Source organism: Bombus vosnesenskii, unplaced genomic scaffold (assembly GCF_011952255.1).
Source record: "Bombus vosnesenskii isolate JDL3184/JDL3185 unplaced genomic scaffold, Bvos_JDL3184-5_v1.1 scf7180000013448, whole genome shotgun sequence".
Taxonomy (NCBI): Eukaryota; Metazoa; Arthropoda; class Insecta; order Hymenoptera; family Apidae; genus Bombus; species Bombus vosnesenskii.
In genome coordinates, this window is record NW_022883058.1 from 411095 (window position 1) to 437168 (window position 26074).

Genomic DNA, 26074 nt, shown 5'->3' on the forward strand with positions numbered 1-26074 from the left:
CCGTCGAGTTTACGTGTGTGTACGTAAAGCTCGAGATAGAAGTCTACTTTAGAACGGGTTGCGCGTTCAGTTAGCGGTGAAATAACACTTATCCGTGTCTGTTTGTTTCCTTTTCACCGGATATGTATCGCGTTTGGTTCGGTCGTTGTTTTATTTTCTTTAAAATAATATATACTAGCACGAGAAAATTTGTGATATTGTTTCAGCGTGGTAATATTTCTGATAGTTTTTCGTAACATTTTGTTAGGATGAAAATTAAATATACCGAAGATAACGATGATTTTCAAAATTAATCTGCTGTTGGAAATCTGGTCAATTCTTGGATGAAGCGAAGAAGCTTAATCGGAAGTCTTAACTTGAACGATAGGTTCTATCGAAATTCCAAACATTCTCTTTTCGCGTAATTAACACCTACCGAGGAACGCGCCATTTTCTCTTCGAAATTTTCTAAAATATCAACCGAACAGGTGTCGTAATTACGAGAATCAAAATCTATTCTGTCGATAAAAGTTAAATAAACACGACGATAGGATTCTCGATTTATATTAGAATTTCACGATAATGAGATTTGAAAATTATTCAATTTCAAAACCTTGGGATACGTAATACGATATATTCCAGCTATTAAACGTATCTTCCGATTCTCGTTGTCGCTTATACGATTAATCTTTTTTGTTACGCTAATGGTTTGGTATTTTTCGGACTGTGCACGAATTTTAGAATAACTAATCCGTCATGTCGGACCATGATTTGCGTTTACCAGTCGACTCACGTGCAAGTCGTTACACAATACCGTTACTCGTTTGACGAGCAGCCTGGGAAACGCTATTTATCGTCAAATACGCTTTCATAGCTACGATACAATGAACCTGATTTTTCTCATAATCAAGAAAATCATACGCGTAATCGGAGGTCAATGAAACACGGCAACAGCTTTGCTTATATAGCTTCGAGAAAATGGTTCGCTTCGCTGTAACTTCCTGATGCACCAGATCGCCACTGCGCTCCACTCTTTTATGTATAGACTTTTTCTGTTCGCGATCTTCCTTCAGATATTACGCATATGAAAGAACATTGTCAGCAACGATCTGTATACTAAATATAAATACCGAATTGTATACTAAAGGATTACATAACGGTAAGTAATAATAATGATAAGAAGAGCATTCTTCCGTCTTTTTCTAGAATGCTTTTATCCGTGTGCCCATAGTCGTATCTCTAATGGATGCTAGATTCGGCAAATTCTCTGCAGGACGTGTCCGACAAAATCCTTCGTGATAAATCGCCTAATTTTTGACGGATTAAGCGCTAATCGTGTCACTAATAACGTGCCTAATAACGAAATCTCTAACGAACAGAAAGAGCGATAGTTTAACTTTTCGCTTACAAGATGTAGACACGAGGCGTTTGAAATAAACTGCGATCAGCAACAGACTTAAGTCTTAATTTTCACGTATACTTACTGACTATGAATATCAGATCATTACGCTCACGAATTTATGTTACCTATATTTACAGACAAGGTTATCTTCCTATACACAAGTATAGAAGTTTTATCTATCGTTAAATGCTTCGATTTCAGGATATCGCTTATAAAGAAATAAATAAATTAAATTTAATGTTTAACGAATTGTTATACTCACGTTATACGACCGAACATTATAAAAGTCGAATCAAACGAGGAAGAGAGTAGGAAACGATATCACTGACACAAGTAAAATGCATCGTAATTACGTAAGTAACGAAACAACTTTTTCTTCCGCAATGAGAGAGCAGAGCAAAAAATTGTGAGTCATGTACGAAGCATCGTATACCAGTTAAAATGGAACCTAGTTTTTTTTTCTTTTTTTTTTTAGTTCAGCCAGGAATTATTTTCAAAGAATATTGATATATAAAAGTACGTAACAATCATCACGTTTATACAATAGGAGAAGAAAGTTTAGCATTTTATTAGTTACGTTACTTTGAACTTTATGAGCGATAATATATTACTCCCAGTTTTCAAATACCATACAATTTAGTTTAACACGGTTTAGATGTTATATATGTAGTACGAATATTTATTACGATTGTTATGTATTAGGAATTGCAGTTTTGCGATAAATGTTAAAGTAGAATCTTTCGTGATTTGTAGTAAAATGATTAAATCTAAAATGGATTTTGAGGAGAATTAAACTATCCGATCCAAACTTTTTTTTTGAAACGAGAGACGACGAATAACCATCGAGCTGTTGTTTTCCTAAATTTAGTTTTAAAATATAAAATATATAATTTTAAAACGGAGCATTCACAAATCCCGCAAGCTAAATGAAAGAAATTTGATCGACGACAGAACCATTTTTCATCATTTTCACGTAATGTATTCGCTATTTTCGTTACGTGACGAGCATCGACGTGAAATACCTATTGCATAACGCAAAACGTGAAAAAGGTATCGATCTCGCAGAAGTGAAATCTCTGACAGTAATAAATATCGTGCCTCTCGAGAATATCGTGATGAAAAAATCCGTAATAGGATAGGAAAAACAAAGTGACTCGAAAATAGGATACTATTGGCAATCAGACCGTTGAAACAATTCATTTTATACTAGAAAATTAAGATTAATTAAATTAAGATTAAGATGAAAGAAACGGACGAAAGAAATCTAAAGATTCTGGTTAAATGCTTATTATCTCTGTACCTCTATCTTTATATCTTCGCCAAATATTATTATTGGTTTGAAGCATAGCAGCACGAAATTAAATGAAAAAGAGTGGGGGAGAAAGAAACGAGAAACGTTTAATAGCCATGAGTTCAACGTAAATCGTTTGACGAAGAACGGTGTTAGCAAATACGGTGGAAAAGTGGGACAAGCTCGTAAATAATACCAGAAAACATGTAATTGAGTAAATGGAGTGATTTTTCCAGAAAGTTTGTCCTTTTTACGTACGATTCTCTGGCCGACGACTTTCTATCGAGGTTAACAGAGAGTACAGAGATATTGTCGTAACCGAGTCGACGCGACGTTATGGACGAGAAAGACGCGTCCGATCCGTTGACCTCGATGTCTCTTGGTCGTACAAGATGTGGACAAAGTTGTGGTGTGCAAGAAATCACCTCGTCTGTCACGGCCCTCTTCCGACCAAGAAATTACTCATTAGACCAAGTATATTTTAAGTAGCTTCGAATTTGGCCAGAAAACTTTGAATATTTCACGAGCACTTTGGAAAAAAGATCGATACGTTTTGTTCGAACTCTTCATAAATGTCTTACCGATATGAATATTTCAAGAGATAATATGTGATCGATAGTTTCAAGTACGATCGAACATGGAATTAAAATTATAATTTAACTTGTTTTCAAAGGTTATGTCGTAGAAAGCGTGTGCCAAATAATAAAAAGTAAGTCACTTTCATCGCTAGAGAGAGAGTGTTTTTTTGTTTTCTTTTTAGAAAATAACCATAGTAATGAACATTAAGACGTCGTTAGGATAGACCTCCTGTCGTCCAGTGGAAAACGAATTAACCGTAATTAAGCACGGCGACATTGGGTTAAAAGACAACGTGACGCAGAACATCTACGGCTAACCTGCCATCACGACATCCGATAAACTTGCTCCACTTTCGAAAGGGCCGACACGACGTTTTGCACCCGTGAAACTGGTTCGGCACGAGTTAACTCGCTACACCTTTTATCATGCGCGGGCGCGCGCGCGCACACACACACACACACACACACACACCAGCATAACAATAGATCTCGAATGTACCACTCTTGGCCGTTCTCATTTTTCTTCTTTCTATCGACGACTAGGGATTTTTAGAGGTTTTTAAAATGCTGTATTTTAATCGCAGAATTACAAATATATATGGTAGATAATTAAATACATTATTACTACATTTGTTAACAAATAATTTAAACTTGATCTGACGATCGTCGGACACTTGTAAGCGAACGGCGCTGAATAGTACGATACGATCCAACGATATAAAGTCAACGTCGCTATATTATGAATGCGTAAATTTGTGATCGAAGCGTGCATCGATTACTCTTGTTCTCCGATCGAAAACCGACGGATGTCTGCGGTGAGCCAATACTCGCGAATACTTCGTTCTCGTGTCGCAAGTAATTGGATCGTCCTGAGAAAGTTCACTGACTTTCGGAGCTCGTGTTCGAATCGGTCACAGTTTCTTGCTTCGACCAAATGGAGCCTCCTTTTGACCCAGTCAGCATACGTTTCCTACCCACTAACAGAGGGTAAGAAATTGTTTCGTTGCTCGTATTGGACGTAGATACGCATTTTGGCTTGAGTTATTTCGCGTGAATGAGTTTATACTCTTGATATTTCCTGGCGTGTGTTCTTCCCGCCTGCGCGAGATTTACGGATAGAATATGCTTCAGCTTATTTTGTTTCCCGATAAAACAAACCGTAGGATGATGATTAAAAGTAGCGCTATCTTAAGGTCGTGTGTAAAGTATACGTCATCGTGGATGAGCCATCTAGCGTTCATTACCCGTTATAGCTACGTATTAATTCGACACGTCCATTTTTAGTGGTTACATTATTCTCCATATTACTCGATGTATTCGTCGTTGTGCTTGTAATATCGCTAATATCGCTAGTATCGCTAGTATAGCAAACTAAATTACTACGTTTCTATAGAAGAATATATGTATTTTGTCATACGTTTTAGCACAACGCACTGTCTTTGGCACGTCTAACCCTTTCACCGCGACGATGTTATAACAGGGATCGCTCTCGGTACATACAATGGCGTTAGCACACCTGCGAGCCAAGTCTCGAAACGATCAACGGACGAGCATGCCCAGCGCATCATCGCGATCGTTGGTGACTTATGACAAAACTGATTTCTCATGTTGCCACCCACCGTCCGACCGCGATCTTCGTTTCCCAAAAGGTGGTGCTAGCTTTCGCGAGAACCACGTGGCTAACCGAAGACGTCGACATCGAAACGCGATCGTGGCTTTTCCGACCAATTATTTCTACCGGCCTCTTAACAACGTGAACTGTTTACCGAACCGTTTACCGGAGCCACGTCCACCTGTACCGTATCAAGCAATAACGCTGTTTGCGACACGATATCGACGCTATAGCGTGTACATCTCTCAAAGAGGAATATGCGAGTGTCTAGCGTCGAAGGTATCGACCATGATTTATTGTACGATGAAGATGAAAATAATAGAATAATAGATACCGAATATGTACGAGATTGCTCATCATCGTACGAACGAGATCAGAGACATGGAGCGCTTTCAAGCTTTTGGCCGGTACTGTATCAGCTCGTTCGCTCGTACGGCCATTTCTCGATGTATTATTTCGCTCACACAACGAGAGAAGGAGAAAGAGAGTTAGTTGTGTATAGCGTGGGGTGATGGTAAGACTCGTTCGCAGAATGGAACGAAGCGACCGTGTGAATTTATCATCGATCGCGAATAGAAAGGGAAAAAGGAGCGACTGCGGTGAGGGGAAGCAGTGGATCGGGAACCTTTTAGTCCTGACTTCTGGCTGCGGGGTCCCGTTCGATGATCCGAAACGACGCGACGTCTCTCAACGATTCGCTTTCGTTTCACGACGCTGCAGCTGCACCGCGGCGACGCGGCACGCTCACGAAGCACAGGCATCGTCGATCGCGAAACACTTTCACGGTGGCCTTTCGCGATTCCTTCTCGTGGGATCCTCGTGGGATCCTCGTGGGATCCTCGTGGGATCCTCGTGGCTTCGTCGAATCGAATCGTCTCGAGCTCGAGCAGATCCTTCTTTCGATCGCGAGACACAGATAGCGGCAGGTACGGCGTGGTGGGATTGCTCGAGTCGTCGCACAAAATCCTTGACGCGCTTGAAATTGAAAGTGAAATTGTGTTTAGTAGCAAGGCGTACGATATTTCAATTACAGATCCTAGACAACGCTGTTTCTTTTATACAGGGTGTTCCTACAATTGTTCCTACTATGTATTTAGCGCAGCATTTTTGCGATCTAGAATGATATTTATCAATTATTCTTTGTTTAAATTAAAAAATAAAATTGCGCGAAGAAATTTCAAACGATCAAACGTACACGTGTGTACATGCAACGAAGTGTGTAAAAAAAATATAGTGTAACCGAAATTTGTGAACCAGTGGTATCAATCGGTATATTCGGTAATTTATCGACTACCGTTATCTAGCCAAGCGAAGATCGATGTATTCTCGGAATCGATTTTGCAGAAATCAGCTTCGGTGGCGATTTGCGTGCTCTTTGGGCATTGGCTCGTGTTTCTTTTCGCGACCGATATCTCGAACTAGTTACACGATTGCGTTTCTTCTCGTCACGCGCGTAATCGTATGACATAGGTACAACGACCCAGTTTGCTATCCTGTACGAGCTGAAACGCATTTTCTCAGACCGAGCGGATACAACGCGCGTCTACGTTGCGATACTAGATGTGAGATTGCGAGAGACTCGCTCGTACGGACTGTTACGGTTCATCGGCCAACAATGTCCCGATAAAACGATCGAAGCTGCTCAACGATTAGACGTTTTGTTTGGTTTAAACGCTGCAACGACGATATCTCGCTGGTTTTTATTAAGAATCATAGCAAGTTGCAGTCATTTGACTGTAATAACTGGCGAGACCCCGAACGTAAAAATGGAAAAGGTATAGCAGCGAGTAGGAAGAGACGATGGTCGCGTCAAAGCTGGTCAGCGTCGAAAGCGAGAGACGCGCAGTCGGACATCGAGAGGGAGAGTTTGATACGGGCAGAGCACGAGTTGCAGTTATACGAGGACGATAACATCTCCAGACGTTTCTGCCGAGCTCTCAGACGACACTCGAAAGCACGCTGCGTGCCGGCCACTGCTCGCGTCTCCTGCCTACTGAATATCTTCGGTTCTTCGTCACGCGTACGTCCTTGAAGAGGGCGAGTTGAGATGAACGCGGGACGAGTTATCCAAGGTCGCGTTTGCCAGCCACTCGAACGCGTTCTGGCCTTTTTCCATATCTTGCTCTCAGGTACGCGCGACAAAAGGGCTCGTGCGTGTTTGCGAAACACTCGGCCATTACCTCTTCCGGCGCCAACGTACCGTTCCATCGCCTTCGGTAAAATATTTTCCACCGAGAATGCGTTACCTGCGTTTGGATGCCACCTTGTCGCCACACGATCTCTGTCAAATACATGGCGGAGAAATTGTATAGCGGAAAACTGTGTGTACTTGTAGTTTCGGATCTGTAACTTGATAATTTACCAAATTATGCAAAATATATACGATTTCGAAGAAAAGGAAACAAACTTCTCCGCGGATTAATCCGTTCGACTGGATAAAAACATAGCGGATGAAACCGGGAGTATCTAATTCGAGATAACGTTTCTAGACTCGAACTCTCGTACGATCGTCGTTCGATGTTAATTTCCGGATGCCGTGATAGCCGTGTAGCGGCTGGAACGAAAGACAACGTCGAGTCAGACTCGGTGGTTAATTACCTTCATCGAGCGATTTTATTCGCTAAACACGCGTTACAAAACTTTGGCAGCTAAACGCATGGCGGAAGGAAATAGGCATGGCTGCTGATGTTGTCCCATAAGGAGACGCGGCCTGCCTAATTAACCGTTTAACAGGGTTAAGTGTGGATAATTACTGGGCCCGGAAGTGCAATGTCCCAGCAATTGAACGCGCCACCACACAAAATGTACAGTCAACAGCTTCGTATCGCCAGTTATATTTCCTTGAAAATTTCACCGATAACGAGCAATTTGTTTATTTTTATGCTTTGCTCGCTTTCTCGTGCAAAATCATCCGGTTAGATGCTTATCGGATACAGTTTGCTGGACATTGTTATAAAGAAACAACATCGGTCGGGTTGTTTTATTTTAATTATTTTCTGCCGCTTGTAGAATAGCGTTTCGTGCAATATAACGATATAACAATGCAACAAAGTACATATACCAGGCTATCTGCATAATTAGATATTAGATATTTCAAGCAGTTAATCGTTGTAGTTTCACCAGGAATAGGAGTATACCTACGTTCTCGGCACTTTAAGCTCAATTTCGTGAAAAAAGACATTTCTCAAATTTACACAGGTAAATTGCGTTGAATCGTAAATCTTTACTTCCTTTGTTTCTATTTATTTTATCTAGTTTGTTTTATGGTGTATGATAATTATAACTTTTGTTGTAATTGTGAAATAATATAATGGAATGTAGACTATTAAACTTCGTAAAGACTAGGAAAAGTGACTGTTTCGTGGCTTCTCAGAAGCAGTTACGGTTCGTAGTAACTCGAATAACAAAAGGAAAACGAAAAAGCAAAACATCCTACCAGGATGTTCTTACCGTAATTTCCTGACGCTGCGCTGGTTTCTTACTTGTCTCGGCTTCGCTCGAAAGTGACTTTACTTTTTCCATACTTCTAGATGCAACCTGCACAGCGATCGAACGTCGAATTTTTCAACGATACCGTTCATTCTATATTGTTACACGACAGGATCCTATCTCGTATTGTTTTCTTTCAAATAGCAAGCCGAATCAACTGCATTGCAAATTTGGCGATTATAATTCCCTTTCTTTTTGCTAAAAATTGCTATCTATGCGTGGTATATCTCTGATCTTGTATGTCTAATTATTATGAAAATGTTGGTCGAAGCGTGGTAAAATAAAAATGATAGAATAAAGCAAAAAAGGTTTGTGGGCCTAGTATCGAGCGAAACTGTCGACGTACGATCGATATTTATCAGCGCGTTTATCCACTAAATTCTGAATTTACTAGCTTCGCGATAGAATCGAGACATTCGATTACGGTTACGGTAACTATAGGAACGAAATATTTTATTTTATCACCGTAAACACACCTGTCGTATCGGCGAATTGCAAGCTGAACTTGTTCGAAGGAGAAATAAAAACAAATTACTGTAACGCTCGTAGAGCGAGAAATTTATACGCTCATGAGAAAAAGAGTGCTACGGATTGTTGGTTGTTGTACCGTACCCGGAGATTCTTTACGTTTCGTCGCTTCGTTTAGTTTAATTAGAACGAATTAATGGACTGACCCAAAAGGTCTTACGCGTTATGTAACCTAGACTGCGTGTTATTTAAAAAAAAAAAAAAGATGAAAAAAAGGAGAGCCGTAGGAAACGAAATTCTAAAAATTGAAATATCGTTTGTAAGTCGACTGTAAATTTGATATAATTTTTTAAATAGAAACGATTATAGTGGATGCGCAGAGCTAACATCGACCGACAAATCAGTATTATGTTCGCGATGCATGCACTTTACCATTCATGAACACTTACTGATGCGTTTTATGAAGTGAAAAAAGATTTCAACGCCTCCTCTTCATTCGGATCTTGATTTCCATTCAGACAACGAGCCGAGTAAAATATTCGTTAATTCTATGTGCTTTCCTATGTTCGGTCTTTGGATTTAACTCGGTAAATTTATTCTGATATTAGGTAAACATTTGCTTAATATCTCGATAAGTAACAGTTTACTTATTGATTTAAAAGCTATTGATTTAAAATATTATAATTCAATTTTTCTACCCGTTTTAAATGAAAATTAAATTTCCATCTAGAGTCATGTTTATCACGATATATAATGTAAGATTATTATGATTTATAATTAATTCCGCCGGTACTTATCGATTCAAGCACGTATAGTTTACGACAAATTAACTTATTAACCCAACGGAAACATCAAGACGACAAACGCGTCTTATTCTGTATAATATTTGATCCGTCGTAACTAATACCACGTTCCCAAGGAATTTCTTAGAAATCTCGACACGCAGTTATTACTTTTCCGTTTCTCTTCTCTTGTTGCAACGAAATTATAGTCGCTATCAGTCGTAGCTCGTACAAAGAAAGAGAGAGTGGTAATAGACGTCGGGTTTAATATCGATATCGATAGAAGCAGGAAACAGTGGCGAAGCGGAAACGGTTGGGAACGTTACGGTTGTGCAACCGCACTTCGCGATGTCATTAACCTGCAGGAAACTTGTGTTTCGCGAAACGCGACTTTGCGATTTCGATCTCTGGTCAAGTGTACAAGGTCCGATCAGAATCCCTCAACATTTTTATTTCTGTTTCCTCTTTGCTCTTCGTTGGGCCTAAATGTTACAAAAATACTGTCTATACTTTGTGTTGTTTCATGTCCGTACTCTATTATGCTCTATCAGATGGAAAAGAAGTTAAATTATAAATCCAAATAGTATACCTTTCTTGACTAAAAACGAATATCTATGATAGATGATAGAAATTACTGCTGTTTTGCTTTCTTTTTTTTCTTTTTTCTTTTTTTTTTTTTGCTGATTTACGTCTTGATAAAACGAACGAAGACGGAATTAACAATGGAATTTAATTTCGCTACCAAAGAATTATATACGAAACAAAATTTTAGCAAATATCTTTGAAAATCGACGATAAAAAGACAAAGTTCGATCGTTCTTTTCAGTTGGAAGTGTGCTTGACCGGAAGTTTAATCGGGTGTTCGTAACGTTCGTTCTGATTTCAGGCGGTGAAATTGGAGTCAGTGCATCCAGGAAGGACGAGATACCTGGTCGTAGTATCCTGCACTGGGAGGCAGGATGCGGAGGAGAGCTGCCTTCTTGGTATCGATTGTCACGCTAGGGCGACCGTTGGTCTTGTACTTCGGGTTCTGGCCGACACTGCCATTACTCTCGACGGCGACGGGTATGTTGGCTATTTTCGAATTTAACCCTGTATCTCTTGCTATCTTCCTGTCCGTTGCTTGCTACTTTATCGTCCAATCATCGCGATACATTCTTCCTACCTAGCTTTCGTTTAAACGAACCACACACACACACGCACAAGTTACACGATAAATTACAACGTGAAATTTAAATAAATTTATTCGATCAAAGTTCAAAACGAGTAGTCTTTTTCGACGGTATTTTAATTGCATCGATATTTAACAGATCGAAGTTTGAAAACGCATTACATATCGGCATGATAGAAATGCGTAAGACAACTAGACGATAGGAAACGAAGAAAATAAACTCTTGGGAATAAATTAAATCTGATAGTTGATTGACAGGCACGTCGATATGACGGAAAGAAATTGCTACTGAATGTTTTCAATTAGTTACAGAAGCAAGTACATGCGGTATATGATTTTATCCTGTTTTGTATGTGTATAGCCTGTTCTACACGGTTTTGTGTAAGTTTCCCTCATTCCCGATTCGTTGGAGGCACGGCGAAAGTACGCCGGATTTTACAGGTTATCAGATTTTTGCTCCAGCCGGCAGATAGTTCCGTACTTTCTCCTCCAGCTCGATATTCCCCTATTCCGCGTCGAATAAAAACGCGACGTAGCCGCGCGCGGACAAATCACTCGACGCCGCGCCGCGCCGCGCTGCGCCGCGCCAGCCTAACCCGCAATTAAAAGCTTGCCTTGCCATGCGTAACGGAGATTTTCGATCTCGCTAAAATCTGCCAATAAGGTATCCGATCGGTGAGCCGACCACTTTCTAACCGGTCGTACTCCGCTCGTCTCACGCGTGTTCATGCATGTGTGCGCGTACCCGTTTATGCAGTATAGTAGAAAAGTCTTAGGCCATGTGCGATAACCTTCTTGCAACGGCGAGGAAACCGATCATTCTTTTAGAAAACCTTATAGGAACCGCGTTCTTTCCATTACTAATTTTCGTGTCTGTCACGTAGTAACGATGTCGTTTGCCGTTTCAACTTGGCAATTAAGTCGACGCAATAACACAGACATACCGACATACAGAGGTATTTTTATATTTACTCGTAAAAAGACAAAACGTATCATTTTGTTAAACGATCGAAGAATTTTGCGCGGTACTGTATAGATACGTGTACGAGTGTCCGGTTCCTTTCAGCTCAGGCAGTGAGTCATTAGCGTGGCATGCGGCCGTATGCGAACTCTCGGTAATTAGGCGAATAAACCGCGGCTCGAAACGGTACATCGGGCCGTGGATCGAGAAACGAACGCACCGCTCGAGCTACCGCGGAGCGGAAAGGTGAACGCGAAGGTCAGCACCGCTCTCTTTTGCACGAGACTCATACGTACGTACGTACGTCGGCTGTAGGGAAATGGAGCGCGTTACCGTAAGCCGTGTTAGAGCAGCAAGGTGCTTGACAGGTGAGCACCAAGGTCACGATGGAAGGTCGTGCTCCACGATCGCCAAGCCATTTTTCAGAGTTCGTTGGTTTCGTGATCTTGAAAGTGCCAGGATGCTCTTGCCGAAAATCATACCAAACGCAACTACGTTTGAACGAATTTCAATTGCACGAGATCATCTTTATATCGTTCCGACTTTGTATTTTTTTGATTTTTCACTCTCGCTCTACTTCACTCTCGACTTCGCTCAACTACCAACTAACGAACCGAAGGGACGTAACAAATCTTCGATTACAAGAACACCCATCGCGATTAATAATTATGATTGTATAATTTTTCTATTGTCATATATATAGTTATATACGCATGTAATTATAGCCAGAATTATTAACTCGTTGGAAAACTAATCGAGTAAAAGCAAATGTTCACGATCAAAGTGTACGGAGTTTGGAATTTACCATCGTCGTAGCATGTTCATTCGGTGAAACAAAAGCCACTAACGATGACAAATTTCTTCTCGTTTGCTCCGTGTTTCTTTTGCTCGAGTATGCTATATAGTCGGTTCGCCTACACAAGAACGAATCTAAACGGTTTGAGACAGTGAATCACGCGAGCAATTCGCGGCAAATTAGCGATAAAGAGGCGGCCGTTCGCCAGAAAAGGATCGAGAACGAAAAGAAAATGAGCACAAGTACTGGTCAGCTCGCGTTCCTGCGTCGTGGATCATTTTTGTATCATCTTTTTCTCCGTTCGTTCTTTCCCCCTTTTCTATAAACGCTCGGCCGTCGCGGCAGTCTTTTTCCTTCTTTCTTCCTTTAATTGCACGTGGCTCGATAAGTCCTTTTTCCATTAATTTCTAGTCGAGGCAACGGTCGTTGGTCGAAGAATTTAAGCGATTATCGTGTATCGCTTGTATCGTGCGCGAAGTTTCAAAGGTAATTGTGAAAGATTTGTTTAAAAACGTCGATCGCAACAGATATCGTACGAGTTAAGAAACGGCAAAAGTAACGTAAAGTAAGTCTCGTAAAAATATACAGCGTTGATGGCTGCGTTTCAAAGTACTTGCCGAATAAGAAACAAAAAATTCATAAGATTCAACGAGATTTGCCGCTTGAAAAGATTATTGTTTAAAATGAAAAAGTCATTGCTTACGATATTTGGTAATATTGGCTATTATAATATTAACAAAATTCGCTTACGTTGAAACGTCACTTATCGTTAGTTGTCAAATATCCTCTAACATTGCATAGACGACTGCATAGACTGACATTCCCTCGTTCGAAGCAATATGTCTTTCTATCGATACGTTTTCGACCGATAATTTTTTTGCAATTGACATTCATCAAGTGGTGAAAGTGGTCAAAGCGATCAAAACGAATCGAGAACGAATGTCCCGTCGAGCCGTAAAGTTAATTCGGTGTATCGTTCTTAACGGCGTGCGTGGCCGTAATGACGAACCAGTACCGTTTCCTCGGGGAAAGCTGATCGCGGAATCGACATGGGTTTCCCGGAAACGTCGGTCGAGAACTTGTGCCTCTGGTCGGAATAAAGCGACGCGGCGGCGTGACGTTCGCTTGGTCACCGATTTTGCACGAATCCCTCCGCTCTTTACATAATGCGTAATTAACGGTTATGTTGGATGTGTGTAACGCGTGTCGTAACGCGATGCAAGAGGGGAATTGCGTTACCGTTGTAATTTCGAGTTGAGAGTTTGCTCGACCGCGTGACCACGATTACAACTTGGAAATCGGGGCTCGGAGCTGTCGTGACGGAAATCATTTTAAAGTAGCAATAAACAGTATTTTAAAGTTGCAATCGGAAGGAGTAGACGGTACAAGCGAGTGAAAAAGCGTGCGTTGTTATGTTTGGACAGTGAGAGGTGATCTTTTTTGGTGCGACTCATCCGTGCTCGGTTTTAATCCGAAGACGAGTTAATCGATTTATCGCTCTATCTCGTAGCATGTCGTCCGTTTCTCTGCGAGATAGAAGTCTAGATTGTACGTAGTACGGGCATATCCGAAAAGCAACGCGTTCTTAGTTGGTTGCATTGGTTCGTTTTTAGAAATAGATACGCGATATTCGCCGGAAATGGCACCAACTTTAATACGAAAGTTATTTTTACGCGACAGAGATCCGTTCCGTTGTGCGTTGTTTAATACTGCACGCTCGCTTCGATCTACGATACGTGACCTCGGAATTATATCTGACTCTTTGTTAATCTTTCATAATCATTGCGAGCTACGTAACGAGCAAATTGTACGCCGCTTTAGGATACTCATGCAGCAACCTACGGCTAACTTTAGAAGCCCTTTCACTCTAAAAACGTTCTTTGTCTGTGTTACCACTCCTTGAAAGTATTCGAACGTGTAATTTGGCTTCTATCGCGCTCTGAATGTTGTGGTTTACCAAACTGGAAAACTCGTTTTTGCGGTGTACGATTTTACGAACGGTCGTATATGAATCGAATTGGTTATGAATTATATTTTATAAAGCTAATAATTAGTGGCAATTAATAGCAGAGAGCTAACAATTGAAACCAAGGCTGCGTACAGTTACATTTCGCAGGTTTAACGAATGAATTTATTAGTAGAAAGAAAGATATTATATATAATCGTGTAATTGCAAATTTTATATTTGAAATTCTAACGATATTTAATCCTGTAGCGCAGAAAGATAATTGACGTCTGAATTTATTAAGATGCTAACCTTCCCACTTCTTTCTTTCTTTCTTTTCTTTTTTTTTTTTTTTTTTTTTTCTTGCGTTAATAGTTCTCGTTTTGTTGCGAAATATTTTCATCCTATCGTACTATGAACGGAATACATTTTATCCTCGAAGGCTTTACCACAACGCGAGGGATAACTTTTGGCTCTTACGTTTCTGGACGATACCCGAATCATTTAAAAACGATCCCTAGCACCTGCTTCGGTAAGTAGAACGTCCCTGAAAGGTTCGAACGAAGTCTCGGTACGAAACGTAGGAATTATTACGTATCACATAACGAAGAAAATGTACCGACTTCTTTTTTTTTGCCTAATAAAGAAGAGTAATACATCTTCGTCGACAATTTTACAGGACTAAACAGGATTAAACATAGGACTTGGAAGATTTTCTTATCTTTTATCAATTTTGTCCAAAATTTCTTACTTTACGAGTGGATCCGCAATTTTCAGAAACTTTTACAGTGTAGGAAAATCGCGTTTCCAAAGTACGAGGGTTACCTGTAACCAACCGAGCTTGCTCGAAAATAACCAGCGAGTTTCGTAGAACGGAGAAGTTGGCCCGCTTCGGCGAGCAATAAAATAGCTCGTCGATACGATCGGCTGACCATCCTGTATAAGGTGAATGGTGTGACCCTCGATGCTTCCCGAAGGCATGCGTTCTGATTCTTTTTCTCTTTTTTCGTTGCAGAGGCTTCAGCGTCAGCGTCTGCGGTTCGCAGCACATCTTCAAGCCAGTATCGGTACAGGCGATGTGGTGAGTCGATTTTTTCGATATTTTACTCCGTGATTAGAAAAGCGTGGCCTTAAACCGTCTTTTAAAATAGCGAAATAACGAAACGATTCCTTCATCTTGGAGTTGGACGATCGTTGTTATTATTAGCAGTTGTATCTTACCACGTTGGCAATGACCGTTTCGTCGCGGTTACGAATAGCTTCGCCAATTTCTCATTGTAATCGTAAGAATGTTTAATTCGATCGAAAAGTTGCACGCGCCGTTTCGAAAATAAACGACTCGGTTGAAGAGGAATGGTCTCATCGCGGTATACCTAATAGCCGTGACTAATAAATAACTTCGTATAATTACAACGAGATGGTCCGAGACACGACGCGACACCCACGGAAGACATATAGGGTCAGTCGATAGAACGTATGAAAGGGTTCGACCCACGTAGGTACGGGCTGCGATCGATGTTCTAAATGAAACTAATAATAAGCGCAGTCCTGTTGCACATGCAGACGTGTCTTCCGCTTTTTTCTTGCCAAGAGACCCATTCGTATTAACACGATTCACATTCAAAAAGAGAGTAAACGTTTTCATGGAACCGTAAATTAAGCTGTGAGCGTTGAGAAAATTGTTTGATTATTCCGACTGAATATCCCATTTTTGTCAACCAGATCTTTTTTTTTTGCGCTTTATATCTTATCGTAATTTTAGTCAATCGTTGCATAGCTACAGGCTACAACTAAGATTGTACGATCCATAATTATCAGGCAAGCCATGGAACGTACGCTTTTGCTTTTTTAGTATTTTTCGATATTCCTACTGCGTTCCTGCTGTATTTCTGCCGTGTTCCTGCTGTATTCCTGGTGTATGCCTGGCGCATTCCTGTTGTATTCCTACTGTATTCCTACAGTTCACTGTCGTACGAAGATAAACTTTTCCGACGAAGCCTCGAATTTATATCATAGTATGTACATACAGAATAATAATTGCGCCGAACTGTTCGTACTTTTATACTATAGCCTTGTGGATTTGACTCAAGATCAAAGTTAAACTACAGAGTTACTACGAAGATTATATCGCCTAAATTGATATCAGGCAACGGGTTACTAGGAATTTAGTAAAGAAATTAAGATTCGATCGACGTTGCTTTAGTGGTCTGGAAAAGAAATACCTTATAGACTTGGCGAGTCGATTATGGATGCTTTTACGACTAAACAGAAATGATAATGCCAGTTTGATAAAAATTCTATATAAAATTACTGCAACGATATTTCTGATGGTGCAATCCATCATTGAAAAAAGAAAGCAGAAAAAATAGAGTAAAATAGAGCTTTATAATGGTTAAATGCCTATTGTTAGAATAGATCGCAGAATCTGGGCGAAGAAAAATCGTTTGTCAACGGAGACAGGAGGCTGGAAAAGAAGAATCGAAGCGCAACCGAGATGCTATCGATGCGGAAGAGGATCGAACTGAATGGAAAGAAAAATGAAGCGTGGGCCGTGGCTTAATTGGTCGGTATCGCAATTGTTTTATGCAGGACTGGACGAAGAGGAACTTTCTTACCTGCCCAACCTCTTCCGTTCGCGGATTTTTCAGCGCGGGTGAAAACACGCTTGCTCTGCCCACGTGAATTCTCTTCTTGCGATTGTTTCGCTATAAATAATGACCGGGAAAAATAATTTTTCAGGAAATGAAAGTTCGAGACGGAAAATTACCCATAATTCGATCATTTACCGATGAACGAATCTTTTTTGTTTTACAATTTTCAAGTAAAATAGTCTTTGAGCTTTTAGCTATGTCGCTATGCGACAGTGTAACAAAGTTAACGATATTAAAGTTGATACTGCAAACTTTAGAACGACGAACCGCTTTAAACTTGAAGACTTTTAGTTTTCGCTGGTATAGAACATGTTGATTTGAAAAATCAGTTGGCTTCGTGTGGACACGATAAAGCGTCATTGACAAGTTGCAACAACCTTCGTGGCATCTATTGTCGGGAAACAGACGGCGTGAAGTTCGTCACGGCACCGGGAACTCCGTCGGTCTATCGTCGTTGATGTTGTCGTCGTCCTATTTTTGGAGAAGCCTCGTTGGACCCGACCATCATCGTGGTGGGGTTGCTCGCGACCATGGACCACCGGCCGCGCCATTTATGGGCGCGCTGCGTCGCGTGGTCACTTTGTATAATTCTACTTTGCAACCCCGAGATTACTCGCGTTCTTGTCACCCCAATTACTACAAACGTTATGCTCTGCCTTAACTTTCGACTCTGTTTTATCGAGCGTAACGTTATTATTAGTAGCAGCAACTCGTTCGATCGAACGTTTTCGATAGAATTTTAACAACGAATGAAAATTTATCAGTTTTTATTAGGATTAAAAAATTAAATAAACGAACGAGAAAATTGTCGAATTGTAACGAAAAAAAGTACGTATCGGATGGATCGTAAAAGTAATTTCATCCCGGGACGATAATTTCTCACTCACTCGTAAGGAAAGTTCTCTGCTGATGAGACACTTGCCTGACAAATTCTAGCACTTTCTCCCACGGGTCATGTTTCTCCGAGAAGTTCTTCGCCGCACAGATTTAAAGAGTCAATATATTTAACGAGTTCCAGCAACAAGTCAATCTTGCTCGAACAGATAATCGAAAAACCATGCGATCAAACAAATCGACGATCGTTACATCGTCTGCATAAACAAGATAAACGAAAGTTGGCGAACCACTTAATCTTTGTTCGGTTATTTGCAGTGAGTTTTCATTGACATATCGTGCATTTCAATTTTTAACTAATCAGTCGCAGGTATATACCGCTGTTATAAATCAAATCTTCGTCAGATTTGTAAACATACTGAAATATATGGAATATGTGGAATACGCTATAATTTGCCATGTTTAGAGCTATTTTTAAGAAAGGAAGCACAAGAGATCGATGGATAGATCGGTCGAAAGAAGATTTAATAACCCGGTTATCTGTCCATGTATATCGGTCGCATACGTCCTCCACTCCCATTCTGCACTTCTATCTACTATCGAGTTATCGTAGTGAGCACGGTTTATGGTCGAAACGCCATAGTTCTATCCAAATTCATATTCAAATAACGGTATGAGATATACTGTGATTTGCCAAGGATGTACCACGATCGATGACTTATCAAGCTGGTTTGAAAAGCTAGCTTATCCGACAGATAAAAACGGGACGTTTTTAGGAAGATATAGAACGCATCGATCTCTTTCCGAGATGTTCTCATCGACTTTTCTTTGGCATGGCGCTACGGCTTGACACAGAAATCACGAACGAGCTGTTAACCGGTCCAATAATAGACAATAATAGGCAAAGAATATTTTAATTAATGCGCATAACACTGCATAATCCTGTTGCTGAAGAGGAAAAGCTAGAATCGAGACTCGATGTTCTTTACGCCTAAAATTTTCATAAATTACATCGTTAGATCGTTTCGTAAGAAGAAAACACGTTGAATCGAGAGGCGTATTGAACGTCAACGAGGGATAAATAATTATCGCACCTCGCGATGGTATTTACATAAGTAATTAACGATCGTGAAGGAGGAGACTCGTCGAACTCGAAGGCAGGTGACTTATGGTTCTCTTGGCCCGTCTACTTTCACTGTACTATCGCTGCTGCACGTTGATTCACAATGCTGCATAGTACGTATCGGTACGTTGGATAATCTATGAATAAACGGAGCGACAGCACAGAAAGAAAGTGTTGCTTCGTCGAGGAATTTCGAGCTTCGAATGTATCGCGAATCAAACGCGAGATTGTCGACGAAGAAAGAGATTCCTCGGAGCAGGAAAGTAGAGAAGGAACAAGGGAAAAGTTGTTCGGATCGTCGTCGTTGTATACGCTAGTCTGATATTTTTTAATATATTTTTCGACAGTTTTCGAAAGCACGTTTTAATGGAGGAAATATAGCTTGAAATTACAAGATAATTCGAATTCTTAAGATTCTTTCCAAGAAATTTCTGAAATTTCAACGAATCGATGTACAACGCGTTATTTTGTGTCGTTTCTGTCACGAGCAAGTTCATCGAACCAACAGAACAGATTTGAATTAACTCTACCTGAGATTCAATTCATACAGAAATCCCAAGCCTTGGTAAAAATTCTCAACGAACACGAAGTAGACCTCAATTATATTTTTATCGCGGTTAATTAAATTTCAGTTTGCATTAAATGTAATTCGAGCTTTATCGGCGCTTCAGATCTTCTGGATCTCTGGATTATTAAATATAATTATTCGTCTGCGAGAGGAATACCGTTTACTATAGAATAAAGGGAGAAAGAAAGATCGTAAGAACTGCGCTTTATCTGTTTTGCAATATTCCTCGTGATAGATAATTGTGGTTTAGCTTAGATACAGAGGATTAATGCCAGTTGTTTTTTTTATCAATTTATTTAAGCATTATTTAAACATTCGATTAACTTAAGTATTCTTTATCCAGCAAACGGATGTATGTTATTTCATAAATTTAATCTCTAGTTCATAAGTATCGTTTTATTATATTCAACATGGATTGATTACTTACTTTCATTACGTACTGCGATAAATATATATTTTACATTTTGTGGAGTATCTTTCGAAACGATCGCCAATACGACGGCCTAGTTTCTTTTAACAGTTATCCGCAGGATAGCCAGTTTGCTTTTGCTTAATTTTACGATTAGAACTATTCCGTACAATCTTGGCGTTTTTTCTCCTTCGTTTTCGCCGATAATGTCTAATTTCCTACCAAATATTTTGTATCGATGGCGGCTGCAATTAGCAGTGGCTCTAAACGAGTAGAAAATTGTTGGCTAATTACTTAGATCGTTAAACAAACTGCAAACACGGCATGAAATTTTATCAGATACTTTTAACGATCCTGTTGCTTATTATACAGGATAAGCATCGTAATTAGAACAAGTTGGTTTCCCCGTTTTTATTGGCATCGAAGAGGAAACGGTAAAAGAAGAGAATCTATTTAGGTATGGCCTAACGTCTGCTAATTTTAACCTTTGAGATAAATATAACGACGTAGCTGTGGAATGCTGTTTCATTGTACTAAACTTGAGATATTGTTTACGATATTTTACACGCGATTATTAGAGTAATGTATTCAACGAAGTTAAGATGACGCGATCAAGTCACCAGAGCCCGGTGAAATATTCTAAAGAAAGTAAGTGAAAAAGAAATGAAATATCGTCGGCGCTTAAGCCCTGCACTACGAAGAGCACGGTTTTATCTCAGTAAACGTTGGTATTAACTTTTTGTCGAAAGCAACCGTATACCTGTCGTAGAAAGAAAATTTGTCTCTTATAGCTCTAAACCTATTATCGTTAATGTGCGTATAAAAATCATGCACTTGGCGAAAAATACGTGAGAAACATTTCACTATCAACTCCTAAGAGTTATAGAGCTATAGAGCTATAGAGCCATAGAGCTATAGAGCTATAGAGCTATAGATCTAAGTCTTTCTTAATCTTCTTCTTAATCTCGCAGTATTTCTCATTCTCGACTAATTCGAATTAACAGGCTGGCAAACTATGTGGCAATTAATAAATATCAGTGTAACAGCGTAACCGTGTAACAGACGGTTCGCAAATCGAGTATATAAATTGCCGTGAAAATCTCGCGCGTTTCCTGCAACGTTATTCATCGTTCAGCATCCAGGTAGCCACTTCTCCGAGAAGGCTTCCCCTTAGTCCGGTTTTTATTCTGCCAGCGCATAAAAGATGTCGAGTTTGCCGGTTTCCAGGTCGCCACTAACAGGTTTGGGCGTGGTGACTGTCCAGAGATAAGTGTGTTCCTCTTTCTCGGGCATGCAAAACGTTCCACCTTCGATTCTCATTAACCATAAACGTCGATTTCGATTACGGCTCTTATCCTTCGACTTCTTTATATCGTATCTCGACTTATTAACGCGACTATTCCTCCACTTTCTTCTTTCCCTTTCCGAATCCTCTTTTTAATCGGAGCAGGAAGAGCTTCTCGGATTAGCGAAGAATCAATGAACCTTGGCGAGTCTCGAACCGGTTTCCAGCCGGATGACGTTACAACGAAATGACACCTGGTTCCACGATAAGGAGCCAGTGATGGGATCAACTTCCATATAGATGGATAGTTATCGATGCGAGTCAGTTGCGATACAAATATTTTCCTTCGCGATACTCGGAGAGAATTCTCTTGTCCGGAGCAGGTTCGAGTCTGCTTTAAAGTCATTGTTTCCTCTTTTCAAACTATTCGTAAGTTATTCGAAACTTTCTAGATAAACACGAGGCTACTTGCAATGCGTGTACGTATGCATACTTGATTCCATCGCTAATAAGATCCACCGATATTCCATCCACTAGATATTCTCGATCTGGTCTGGTCGGACCTGAGATTTCATAGCTTCGGCCGAGCCTATCGTTGCTGCTTCTTTGTCGATTCGATTATAGGTTCGACGACCAGCGTGATATCGCGAGACGCAACTTTCGTCAGAGTCTCCTTTTTACGTCATCGCGAGAGACTCGTTCATACTGCGTGGCGTTCACCGATCTCTGCTGGCCGTTTTCACTTTTTGTCAGAGAAATCGCCGTGTCTGTCCCTGTACGCCACTGTACGTCACTGCACGCCACGGGTACGCCACGTACCGAATACCTCTTGGCGACCAGCGTACGAACCATGCCAGTTTCCCGTCCATGAAAAAAATATGGAAACTAACTTCATCCGGGAAACTGGTCGTGTCACTCGAGCCGAGATGCACCGGAGGAAGATGGTCGAAATTTGTTTGTTGGAGATATCGTGTTGATCTGCACAGATGTTTTCCTACAATTAGAAATCGCGCGAACGAACTTTGAATCGTGCAAGTGCAGTTTGATTAGCCTGTTAACCGGATTCTCTGTTAGAAATTTTCCTAGACATGGAATTATCAGAGAATTGTCAAGCAAGCGTCGATAGAGCCGAATTGGTTTACGCTACCATTCAGAAGTAAAAAATAAGTCGAACGAGGATTTTTGTTGGCTCGGTGAAACGACAGTGTCACGATCAGGCGCGATACCGAGAGGAACGATTTTTATCGGAGACCGTTCGGTGGGCGTGAATCGGCAACAGCTTTCGAAACTGGTTCCGCCTATCAAAGCGGCGGACGTCAATGGATAACAACAGGTTGCTGTACGTCGTATTATCAGAATAATACAGAACCGAGCCAGTGATAATGACAGCCGATGAAAACGGATCGGCATAATGGATCGTCGTTGATCGACGCCCATCGGCTGGCTCTGCCAACCACGGCCAACTCGCGCTCATCCATCCTCCTGTGAACACTATAGTGGTCTATGTCTACTACGCATATAGGTATATGCGTGTACCTACTCTATATGCGTATACCAGCTCTGATTAATAGACTGTGGATGTTTATGCAAGTTAAATACGCAAGAAACACACGATGCTTCTACACTTAAAATATCTATGCAGATATACGTGAAAAATACGCGCATGTTATATACGAGCGTTATACATATATTTAACACTGGATAATATCTAACTAACGTTTCGCAAAAATGACAATCGCAACATTTAGTAATAACGTTACTCGCAAGTAACTTTCGCACGTGAACTCTGTTAATTGAGAGGATTCTTTTGCCTGTACGAGTGTCAATCGCCGTGTATGTGGCTGAACTATGACGACGAACGATCGTGACGTTTTTCTTCCGCTGCGTCCGATGTGTTGCTAAAGTATCATCCTGTTATGATTACTTCCGTTTCATTGTTTGCCGCGTTTCAATTGAAATATCGATTGTATAGTCTAGCTGTGCGGACGATTGATCGCGTCGTTGTGTTTAACAATAACCTATTGTATAGATTCTTGTCGGATAAATTTTCGTGTTCTGTTCGTTAAAAACGCAAATCTATTACAGGTCTGTCGACGCAGGAAATACTTTTTAACGGTCGAGGGTTTCGTTTCGAGAAGAAAGAAGCGATAAACGTTGGTAAATTTATTCGTACGGTAGACTTCTTTGATTCCCGATAAAATCGGCACAGGCGATGATCTCGATGTCACGAGTATCGCTATAGAAGCGTGAATGGAGTAACCGAGTGATTAAATTTTAAATGACTGGCGGACGATCCTCAGGTTTGTTACGACTGGTGAGAAAAGTGTACAGCGTTTGCCTCGACAGTAAAGAGACTCGGGGTAGATCGTTATCGACGGTAGTTAATGCAGCGACTACAGGCATTGTTGATGTCACTGGCTGTTCTCGCCGCGTCCCCGTGTGCAATAACGCGCGTGTCACGCTATAATCGCTTCTATTCCTTTCACTGTTGTGACTACGACATAGAACAGGTTGGAGGGTTATAACACGAGGAATCGTGCACGCAGCTCGTTCTGCTTCGCGGAATAACCGCTCGTAAGCCGCGTTGTCACGATCTAGATCCATTCGCGGATCATTACATCGGATGATCCGGGAGAATAGCCATGCCATGCCGAGGCGATCGGACGGTGTGTTTCGTCGCTGCTGATGGACCTTCCTCGATGAACGCTTTACTCGGCTGTTTAATCTTCTATAACTATAAAGTATATGCGATTAAGATAGCAACTATCGGTCCTAAAAGTATAGAATTGCGCCAGTACACGTTGCATGTTCATTTAAGACGCAATACGTACTAAATATGTCTATTGTTTCAGAAAAATAACTACAAGTTATCTAATTTTATTTTACGATTTCGGTAGTACTAGTCGTGTGCCGCCTAACTTAACTTTTCGCTCTTAATTTGAGATGGTTAGGTTTTTTTAAAAAATAGCTATCGGTAATTAAGAATCTGATACATTCGGTCTAGATCTGAAACAAAGGAAAAGTACGGCAGTATTGGAAAGATGTTTCATCACTTCTGAGTTAAGTGGTTTCGATGCTTTCTCCACCATTGTAAACGATTCGAGACGATTCGAAACGATTCGACGCGATTCGAAACGATTCGAGACAATGTGATACACATGTGTACATATTCCGAACGCGCTGCTTCACTTTCGATAACCACGCTCGATCGTCTCTCGTTATCGCGACACGCGAAAGCTCAGCGACCCGTTATCCATTGTAAAGTGACGATCGGCAACAGCGGAGAAGCCGATCGCTGGCGACTTTCACGATTCTTTTAGCAACGGGCCGGCACGATTATTTCTGGTCGGGATTGTTCCACTTTTGCGACGCGCCCGCAAACTTCTCGCGCTGCGAAACACGAAGAACGAGTCCGGCAACGCTTTGAAACTCGGTCGAATTACTCTATAGCCTCCTTACGACGCTACGACGAATTTCCTTCGACGATCGGAACACGAAACAACGTGCTTTATGATTTTCCTCGTTCCACGTATTTTATGATCGCACCCGATGATTGTTCGTTGTTCGGGCATTATGCGTGCACAGATTTCTAAGAAGGATTACAAAAAATGATCGACCTCGCTTACTCGTAAATTATGAATTTCATGAACGACTCTGAGCAAAAATTTAACAACCCACCAGTCTCGCTTATTAACTCTTCGTTTTCTGTACATTTATTTATTTACGTCTCCATCGATACATCGTAGTTTTTGGTTACGTTCGATTGTCCTAAACCTAAAACAGTCTTAGATCATAAACGTAAAACCTGGGACCTACAACTTATAGACAGCTAACCTGTACGGTATGAACTACTTAGTTAGGAATTTCGATTAGTTACTGCTCCTAAAAGTACTAAATTTAATAAGAGCAGAGCTACATGCTACATACTCTCAAACTAGAAACGATCGTGTAGGAACCTCAAAGGTGATGGATTAATTCCTTCACCACGAGTTTTCAAATCGACCAAGATTTTTGTTCATTGTTCAACATCGCTGTTCCTAGACCCATTGATCGATAAAACACATCCAAAAAGAACCAGTCCAAGGTCAAACCACGAACAAATCAAGATTAACACACTTCCGCGATATGCATCGACGAGCAAAACTTTCCTTTTCGAGAAACGATAATTAAATTACAAAATGTTGGAATGCTTCTCAGACGTCCGTCGTGGGTTAAATCGAAGAGAAGATGGTAGATTCAGCGCGTTTCTCATAATTCAGCCATTGTTAGTATCAGCACTAGTGGTCACAGGTTGAACAAGTCCATATACCGTATGCGTGCTTCTAAAATGACTCACCTTCGCTTCGAAGATTGCACAAACGAAAAGCATAGTCGCAGGTGCGTCCTCTGGTGCATCGTGAGGTGCATCTGCCTCGTCAAACAGACTTCCATTGTTTCTTCGACGATAGCGAATGATTTATCGGAGATTGTTATTGTTCGATCGAATTATCCGATAAATATGAAATAGCAGACGCTGGAGGTGAAGCGAATTCTTGGCCACTGTTCTTACGTAATATTTGAAAAATGGTTATCCGAGCAACGGAAATAAACGAGCGAAACAGGTAAAATAAAAATGCGGATCTAACAGCCCGGTGACGATTCTGTAGCGCGCGTATAGACTTTCAAGAAACTTGTCCGCGAAATGAGCGTAAAACCCCGATTTCTCAAGAAGCGTCGATAACAAGAACGAC

At 40.7% G+C, this 26074-nt stretch overlaps 1 protein-coding gene across 5 annotated transcripts in view; it reads left to right on the forward strand.

Moving 5' to 3' along the window:
- The window catches only part of LOC117238309 (protein phosphatase Slingshot), a 71784-nt gene that overhangs the window by 34413 nt on the left and 11297 nt on the right, over positions 1-26074 (forward strand). For 4 of the 5 annotated variants that reach the window (XM_033503121.1, XM_033503122.1, XM_033503120.1 and 1 more), the window contains 2 exons: positions 10488-10666; positions 15490-15555. In XM_033503121.1, coding sequence (XP_033359012.1) covers positions 10488-10666; positions 15490-15555 — 245 coding nt within the window. Of the gene's footprint in view, positions 1-10487; positions 10667-15489; positions 15556-16901; positions 17038-26074 lie in introns of those variants that run through there. The other variant, XM_033503125.1, reaches the window with a different exon arrangement.